Below are 9,926 nucleotides of genomic sequence, written 5' to 3' on the forward strand. Positions count from 1 at the left end.
GGAAACCGGGCAATCGCTTACACGGAAGCAGAGGTAATTCTGCAGTTATTTGTCATTGTTCTTATCCCTCCCCTTCCCCTTCCCTCTTCCACCTTCAACACACTGAATGACCTTGGTCATTAGGGAGCTTCAGTCATTCATTTCCTTTCAATATGCCTACAACGAAAGTCTCAATTTGTGGAAAGTTGCGAAGTTTTGTTCGCGAGTTCGGTGAAAACATATTCAGTACGGATGGAGTGATATTATTCTGCAAATTGTGAGAGGTAAAAGTTACTGCCGAAAAACGCTTCTCTGTGCAACAACACTGTAATACTGTAAAACATAAAAATTGTGTAACTAGATATTCTGCACTCGAAAATAGGCAACGTCTGCTATTCGAAACCCCGACATCAAGTTCTCAGAGTTCACAATTTTCACAAGATCTCTGCAAGATGATGGTTTCTTCTAATATCCCTTTAAAGAAACTTAACAGCCGAAGCTTCAGACAGTTTCTTGAAAAATATACAAAGCATCCTGTTCCCAACGAATCTACTCTCAGGAAGGACTATCTGACCCCTTGTTATGAAGAGATGTTGGATATAATAAGGCGTGGCGTGGGAGACAGTAAGATATGGGTTTCAATAGACGAGACCACAGATGTGGATGGAAGATATGTAGCAAATGTGATCGTTGGCACGCTGAAGGAAGACCGGCCTGGAGATACATTCCTCCTGACATGTGAAGTGCTAGAGAAGACAAACCATTCCACCACTGCAGTTCTCTTCGACAATTCAATGAATCTGTTGTGGCCAAGCGGGGCAAAGAGAGAGCACGTTTTTCTATTTGTAACTGACGCTGCTCCGTATATGGTGAAGGCAGCCAAGGGACTTAAAATGCTATACCCGAAAATGATACATGTGACATGTCTTGCACATGCCTTGCATAGGGCAGCTGAAGAAGTTAGAAGTAGCTACCCTGAAGCTGATAAATTAATATCGAACTGTTAGAAAGTGTTTGTCAAAGCTCCGCATCGCGTTCAGAAATGTCAAGAAGAAGCACCTTCACTACCCCTACCTCCCAAGCCAGTTATAACGCGATGGGGGACTTGGCTTGATGCCGCAGTGTACTATTGCAACAACCTAGATGTCGTGGAGAAGATCGTGAAGTCTTTTGATCCTGCAGAATCGTCCTCCATAAAAACCACTCAAGATTTATTTTCAAGCACCACATTAAAAGCGGACCTGGCTTACATAAAGTCCAATTTTAATTCTTTATCTGGAGCAATCACGCAACTGGAAGTTTCAGGTGCAGAACTAAGCGATGCACTGGATGTTCTAAAGTGCACTGAACAGGAATTAAAGCATGCGAAAGCAACAATAGCATCTAGGGTGTGTAGAAAATTAGAAAATATACTGGAAAAAAAATAGCGGACTTGTGTACCTGCGTGGAATAAGTGACATTCTTTGTGGAAACCCTTCATCTGCAGATTTCCAGGAATTTTCTCCAAGTGATTTAACTCTATTCAAGTACGCTCCCGTTACATCATGTGATGTCGAAAGAAGTTTTTCTCGCTACAAGACGATACTCGGCGACAACAGGAGGGGATTCTCATTCAACAATCTTAAGATGCATGTGGTCATAAATTGCAACAATTCTGATAATGGAGACTAGATCAGGTATGAATGTTTCGTTCAAATAACATATGTTTTGTGTATAAATTAAAACTGATTGAATATTGAACAGTGAAATTAACTGTAGTGTTTATGTGTTCCACAGAGTCTGTCCTTGCCTAGGAGTATGCAGTGTAACCTTAACGAGTTCATGAAATATTCATCATTTTAGTTGATTTTGGGTTAAACTCTAAATTAATTGCAGCCTGTAGCAATCGTAATAAAAGTGCTTCTATGTAACGTAGATGCTATTCATTAAGTCATATTTTGAATTTTATAGGTCATATTTTTATGTTTTTTAGGTCATAAGTGCATACATATTTCATACATTTTTAGGTCATAGAAATCCGCCCCCTACTAATCACGCTTCCAAGTTGAGAGTCCCTGGCGCTCCTCTTAGTCAAGGAGGTGATGCCGTGGGTGTATCCGACCACCCCCACCCACAGGGGGATATATGAGTGTGTATTATTTGTTTACTTTTTACTCACAGTATGCCCCATTACTAAAGGTACCTACCAGACTGTGGTGAAAAATTTATACGTAATTTGGCCATTTAAAACGTTATTTCAAGCCTCCGTGGCTCAGGTGGCAGCGCACCGGCTTCTCACCGCTGGGTTCCGTGGTTCAAATCCCGGTCACTCCATGTGAAATTTGTGCTGGACAAAGCGAAGGAGGGACAGGTTTTTCTCCAGGTACTCCGGTTTTTCCTGTCATATTTCATTCCAGCAACACACTCCACTATCATTTCATTTCATCTTTCATCCATCGCCTCAGAGGAATGTCACAGGCTTCGGCAGCCGGCACAATTCCTATCCTCGCCGCTAAATGGGGGCTTTATTCATTCCATTCCTGACCCAGTCGAATTACTGGAAACAGGCTGTGGATTTTCAAAACGTTATTTCGGTATATTTTTCGCTATTTTTTATATTTATTTCGTCAGTAATTTCGCTAAGTTTTATTTCCACTTTTCATGGATAAGTCTAACCCAATGAATGTATGGATGTATGTATGTATATTACAATACAGTGATGAGGAGGGAGAGGTAGCTCTAGCTCATCACATAGGCGTTCGCGATTCGAATCCCAGTCGAGAAACAGCAGACGAGAGATTTATAAAAGTTACATCCATGTGGTTCGTATTCTAGACGTCTTGTGTCCATAACTACCACGTATTATCAACAGCTACGTAAATCAACAAGCTAGCCTTCTTGCTTATGGTGAGGTGAAGCGTGTGGGAGAAATGTTTCGTTATAATTCTCGTAACGAGTATTGCACCAGAAGAACGGATGGGTGCAGCCCAAACTGTGTCAGTCAAGAGAGACCCTACCTAGGGGTAGAATGATGTGGGTCAAGTTCAGAGTGACCAGGCGTGGCACTCCGCCTCCTTGAGAAACCTACCTGCCTCAATTACACCACAGCGCACAATACTATATAAAGTGGACACAAAACCGAGAAACATTATCTTCTCGTCAACGATCAACCAGCAATGGCATACAAGGTGAGTGAAGTCAGTTCGTTTGTGCTTCATACAGTGCGAGAATCGTGCCATACTCTTAAAAGATCTAAGAAGGGAACACCAGCTCCAGATTTTATCGAAGTGTTTTCATAGAAGTATTACAGTTATTTTCGTCATGTCATTTGAAACACCAGTAAGCATGCATATTGTTTCTCAAATATTCAATATCGCTGCAACAAGGTAAGGGAATTTCTTGGGATGGGTAAAAGTTTTCATTCAATACCCGAACAGGGCATGGCGAACCTCCTGGACGGTAACGCCATCTCTTAGGCTAGGAATATTTGTGGCAGTAGTGTGATTTTCGAGTAGGAACTCTCCCGGCATTCGCTCTGGTGCAGGAGAATAGAAAACCACGGACAGCCATTATTCTCAGAACAGTCCGTCCGCCTCCAGTATGTAGTAAAACTAGCCGTTGTTAAACGGTAGTCTACTCTGCTGAGTCGTATTTTTTTGAGATCTGGCCCAGACGAGCAATATTTTAAATAATTTCCTATGGTGTTCAAAACTTGACTTCGTGTGCTGCGATGGATTACATATGGCTTTTTAAAAATTTGTTCTCATATTATTTTATAAGGAATATCATTATACCCGATGAGCGATTCTTTTCCTTGTTCTTGAAAGTAAAGGTTTTCGTTTAGAGGACGCATCAACATGAGGTTAGATCCCTCTGAATATTGAATTTGTTTCGATTTGATCCCTCTGTTGATCAGCGATACAGTGCTAGCCTCCAGATACAAAGTCGTGGGTTCAGGACTAGCAGAGGTGTCTGATTATTGAAGGGCAAAGAATGTCCATTCGGCACACCATTCTGCTGATACGTTTGGTGTTTACTCGACAAAATCAAATAAAGCTCAGCTATAATATCACCCGCAACGGCAGCGAGCCAGCCTCTCACCGCTGGGTTCCGTGGTTCAAATCCCGGTCACTCCATGTGAGATTTGTGCTGAACAAAGCGGAGGCGAGACAGGTTTCCCTCCGGATACTCTGATTTTCCATGTTATCTTTCGTTCCAGCAACATTCTCCAACATCATTTCATTTCATCTGTCAGTCAATGGGAGGAGTGCGAGAGGCTTCGGCAGCCGGTACTATTATTCCTATCCTTCCCGCTAGAAGGGGCTTCATTCATTCCATTCTTGACGCTGTCAAATGACTGGAAACAGGCTGTGGATTTGTATTTTCTTTATAGTTCACCCAGAAGAGATCCAGTTTCTCTGTCATCCAGTACTACAGTGTCGAATAAAAATATCTGCAACACACTCCGTTAATTTAAAAATGGTGTCAATTTTTTTGTGGAAAATCAAATAGTCATAACATACTATATCTTTCAATAAATTAATTTGCATATAACGAATCATTTTCGACAGACATCTGTATGGAATTTAGAGTCGACAAGTGAAGGTTTCAGAACATCGAAAGGGGGGGAACTGATTCAAGGCCTATGAAACTAGCGCGAATGAAATAATGATTTCTCTAGAGTATTATATCAGCCTCTTTGAATAAAACAGCAGTCTATGATATAAATATCCCAGTCATGGCCATCCATCAATACTTAACGCTACAACTTGCTAGGTTGCTAGGTAACATCTTGTATCGCCGATTTCGTGGAGAAAAATTACAGTGCTCTACGTCTTCTCAAAGTATATTATTTTTGTTACGGCTAAATCGCAAGGAGTAGACAACTCTTGAAACGGACAGCCACGTTCAACTTCACATAGTGAATATGGCAAAATTTTCAAACTAACAAATGTGAATTCTCAGGAGGAAGAATTCTCTCAATTTAACCCTTGGACCTGAGAGGGAAGAGACGCTTAATTTTGAGAGATTCTATCTGATTTAAATCTGAGATTAAATATAGTGGAAGGGTCCGACTCGTTGGCTGAATGGTCAGCGTTCTGGCCTTCGGTCACAGGGTCCCGGGTTCGTTTCCCGGCCGGGTCGGGGATTTTAATCGCTTCTGGTTAATCCTTCTGGCTCGGGGACTGGGTGTCTGTGTCCGTTCCAACACTCTCCTCTTCATATTCACACAACACAATACTCTACCAACCACCACAGAAACACGCAACAGTAATTACATCCCTCCGTATAGGGTTGGCGTTAGGAAGGGCATCCGGCCGTAAAACAGAGCCAAATCCACATGTGCGACGCAGTTCGCACCCGCGACCCCAAAGGTGTGGGAAAAGCGGTAGGAAAAGAAGAAGATTAAATATAGTGGAAGATATTATCTTCCATATTGCATACAAAGGCTGTTCATCACAGAGAGGGGTCGGGCTGAGTGGCTCAGACGGTTGAGGCGCTGGCCTTCTGGCTCCAACTTGGCAGGTTCTATCCTGGCTCAGTCCCGTGGTATTTGAAGGTGCTCAAATACGTCAGCCTCGTGTCGGTAGATTTACTGGAACGTGGAAGAACTCCTGTGGGACTAAACTCTAGCACCTCGGCGTCTCCGAAAACCGTAAGTGTAGTTAGTGGGACGTAAAGTCCAACAACATTATTGACTCACAATAGCGCTCGTAGTGGTGTCTAAGTGAAACAATGCATTGACTCCCATTAGCGCTCGTAGTGGTAGAAAAAGGCAAACTACTAATCTAATCGACCGGATAAGGATGATTAAGAAAAGATTTGTAATTTTTTGGAATACATAAAGAATATATTCTCATACTTTATTATATTTTCTTTGCCTAAAATTCGTAGCTCACATCCCTAGAATGTTTTAAACATTGAGCCTGAAGGGCTAGAACTGTGTGATTTTTTCAAATTTCTGGTTTGCTTTTAAAGAAATACAACCGTAACACACTTTATTCTAAATTTCGAAATATCCTTCTTTTATTAGTTGGTCCTCGAGACAAACGTCGGTAACTAAGGTCGAAGGAGAGTGGAACCTTTTTCCTAGCAGGGGGCAAAGGCAACATTGCATTGAGGTAACAACCTATCACTTTAGCGTCGACGATAAGGATAGTTCATATACACGATAGAGTGGTTCCATTCAACGCCGAAGTTAGAAATAGTGGAAACTTTTACCTTCTACTACCCGATAGACACAAAACACGAATGGTTGTAGAGGAAATCATTCTACCTTATTTGATGCCCAGGTTAACGATAGGGTAGCCTTTACCTTCTACGCAGACTTACTTTTTTTTTCTAGTTGCTTTACGTCGCACCGACACAGATAGGTATTATGGCGACGATGGGACAGGGAAGGGCTAGGAGTGGGAAGGAAGCGGCCGTGGCCTTAATTAAGGTACAGCCCCAGCATTTGCCTGGTGTGAAAATAGGAAACCACGGAAAACCATTTTCAGGGCTGCCGACAGTGGGGTTCGAATCTACTATCTCCCGAATACTGGATACTGGCCGCACTTAGCGACTACAGCTATCGAGCTCGGTCTCTACGCAGACTAAGGACTAATCTATCTTATTTCATTTGATTCCGAACTAGAGACATTTGCAATGTTTATATTCAATTACTCCACGGATCTTCATGTCCTGTGATGACAACGTACTTATACGCACTAGATGCGTATAAATTACATGTATTAAACCCTCAGTTGCTTTAGAGAAGAATATTTAATTACCTTTCCTAACACATCTTAATCCACAGAGTTATTTTAATCTCCAATAAACATCTCGAATAAACTGCATGTACACTCTTATAAATTAAAATCCCCATTCGATTCAGCACACTATCACAATGACTTGAATGTTTTATCAAACTGTCCAGAGAGCTGAGTACGTAACCTGCAGAAATCGAACGATTATTTCAGAGGACGTGGAAAACGTGCACAGAAGTACAAGCTGAGATAAGCAGTAAAACTGAACTGAGGTTCCTTCTCGCAGATACATATGTTTCTTGGCTCCACCAGTGTTCCGAATGGGTGTGAAAGTTACACTGACCTACAGTAGGTTACCTTGTATCGATGGAATAATAATCAGCGCATTACGAAAACGAATTTATTGGACCAGAGACTACAGAGAAAAAATTAAGAAATAAACAGCTGAGAAAGCTAAATCAACCTAGGGAATGTAGTGTCGTATCAAATAACAAGCACAAGATTAGCATCTTAGATATAATCTTGCGTTGGAATCCAGAATGTTTTAAATGGACTAGAAATATATCCACCGTGAAACGAATATGATTGTTGCTTTAGGAGGAAAACAGAATGATCAAGCCGTCCCAATATCAGGCGAAGGAATAGATATTGTCTGCCTGTGCCTCTATCTACCGCTTCGTTCCGAACTACGATGTGCTTTGTGACTTTGCGGGTTGCTTGTGAAGTGGTTGAGGGTTTGACTGCAAATAAATTCGACCAAAATTTTCGGGACTCTAGGGTTTTAACTATCTCACTTGCGTAGAACCTGTAACAGTGATTATCATAAGGAGATCATCGAGGCTCATAAATTTTATTTATTGTAAGTTAAAGATTCTCAAGGTATCACAATATGTATTCATTTCAACGGGAGGAACATGGGAGGTTCAAGAGAAAATATGTCAGCAATATCTGACTAAACAAACAAACAAACAAACAAACAAACAAACAAACAAACAAACAAACGCCTTTGTTACCACCATACAAAATAAACTACTTTAAACTAGCACAATATTAGCATCTTAGATATAATGTAAGTAACTAGTAGTAATTCTTGTAATATTTTCTTGTTGTACTCTTGTTCTTTGTTTGTTTGTTTGTTTGTTTGTTTGTTTGTTTGTTTGTTTGTTTGTTTGTTTGTTGGGTAATTATGTTAACTTTACTTTATTATCACATTACTGTAAGTGATCATTACCACCGAGATATTTCCCCATTTGCAATGTATTTGTTAATAATAACTGCGCGCCGTCAGTACTAACGGAACAGGGATGAAGACATATGCATTACCCAATTGGGAAAACATCTAATATATTTATTTGTTTATTTATTTATTACTTATTTACTTGTGTCTTTATAAAGTGGCGAAGTTAGGGCTCTTGGCCTCAGCAATGGCTACAATCAAGGCACAACTGAAAAAAAAGGGAAAATTGGAGTTACTGCAGAATTCAGAACTGTCCGTAAATTTGTTTTAATATTATAATCCGCAAACTCCCAAGACTATCAAACATAATCTATAAAAGGATATTGTAGCAGTATAAACAGATCTCAAAATATCTAGGTCATGGGTTCGGGAAGTGGAACGAAGGGGCAATTTTTTAGTAACATGTTTATTAAGTGAACTTCGGTCGAACCATTTAGCACAGCCTGCCCTTCATTCCATAGATTAATCGTAAGATTTCTGCATTTCACTACTAAAGGAAACTTTGTACTCATTTATCTCAAAACTTGACTTTTTGAGTTCTGTCATTATTGCAGCTCATCTTTCATGAAAGACTGAATTTCACTGATAATTTTTCTTGTGTATCCTTACAGTTTGTCGTCTTCGCCGCCCTCGTGGCCGTCGCTAAGGCCGGTTTTCTCGGCGCTCCCGCCGTCTACGCTCCCGGCGCTCCTCTGGCCGCCCGTGCCTACGCTGCCGCTCCCGTAGCCTACGCTGCTCACGCTCCCGTAGCCTACGCCGCTGCTCCCGCCATTGCCAAGGTCGCCGTCGACACCGACTTCGACCCCAACCCAAGCTACAGCTACGCTTACGACGTCAAGGATGCTCTGACCGGAGACTCCAAGAACCAGCAGGAGAGCCGTCAAGGAGATGTTGTCCAGGGTAGCTACAGCCTTGTTGAGCCCGACGGCACCACCCGTACTGTAGAGTACACCGCTGACCCCGTCAACGGATTCAACGCTGTAGTACACAGAGCTCCCGCTGTTGCCGCCGTCGCTAAGGTCGCCGCCCCCGTCGCCGTAGCTCACGCTCCCGTCGCTTACGCCGCCCCCGCCTACGCTAAGGTCGCCGCTCCCCTCGCTTATGCCGCCCCTGCCTACGCTAAGGTCGCCGCTCCCCTCGGTTACGCCGCCCCTCTGGCTGGTAGGGCTTACTACGGTTAAATATTAACCTTCTGCTAAGCCTAATAACCTCTTCTCTCTGTACAACCGGCAATTATTTATTGAACTTAGATTAAGAATGTAAATATACAAATAAAGTTTGAAGTACAATTTTGACCAGAGTTATTTATTAACACCTGCAAATTCCTGATCATCTTTATCAAAACGATTCTAGGAAGAGCCTTCTTGCCTGATCAAGCTGGCAATCTCAAGAATCAGAATCACGCTCCCAGCAATGGCTTCGAGCTTCGCTGCATTAGACGTAAGAAGATAGACTTGTTGGACCTACATTGTATCCCTGAGGTACCCCTCTGAATATTCTGATCATTTCCGTCAGAAAATTTCGTTTAATTTAGGAAGAACGAAGTTTAGAGCTACACATGTCACCACAAACATCAGTAAATCTCCATGGGGCAGGGAAGGACGTACCAGGAGAAAATGGAGGTATAAAACATATCACGATCCAAACCAAGGCTCGTGCCAGCGAAATCTGAGATGGTTAAAACAATTAGAGATACAACCCACTTTTGTAATTCTGATTCTTCCACTGAAACGAAGCCTCGCAGCCCATAGGTTGAATAACAAAAGCGTCTGAAAGGACATTAACAATCCACAAAGTTTGTAGATCCAATTAACAAACAACATGTATTTTGGATTTCTGCCATGTAAATCTTTACGTCTCGTGAAGACTGCGCGAAGAGTTAATCTGAACTGAATTTCTCTTCTGAAGCCCTTACGGTTTGCTCCTTTACACACAGACAAAAGAACTCAAAATACACCATGTCTATTAATCTGTGCCGTGAA

The 9,926-nt window shown here is 41.9% G+C and overlaps 1 protein-coding gene across 1 annotated transcript; it reads left to right on the forward strand.

The window, feature by feature from the left end:
• The first annotated feature begins 3,134 nt into the window (after positions 1-3,134).
• On the forward strand, positions 3,135-9,125 carry LOC136884754 (cuticle protein 21-like). The gene is made up of 2 exons (XM_067157044.2): positions 3,135-3,146; positions 8,499-9,125. Exons 1-2 carry the CDS (start codon positions 3,135-3,137, stop codon positions 9,123-9,125), a joined length of 639 nt encoding a protein of 212 aa, XP_067013145.2.
• Positions 9,126-9,926: the final 801 nt, after the last annotated feature.

Source organism: Anabrus simplex, chromosome 13 (genome assembly GCF_040414725.1).
Source record: "Anabrus simplex isolate iqAnaSimp1 chromosome 13, ASM4041472v1, whole genome shotgun sequence".
Taxonomy (NCBI): Eukaryota; Metazoa; Arthropoda; class Insecta; order Orthoptera; family Tettigoniidae; genus Anabrus; species Anabrus simplex.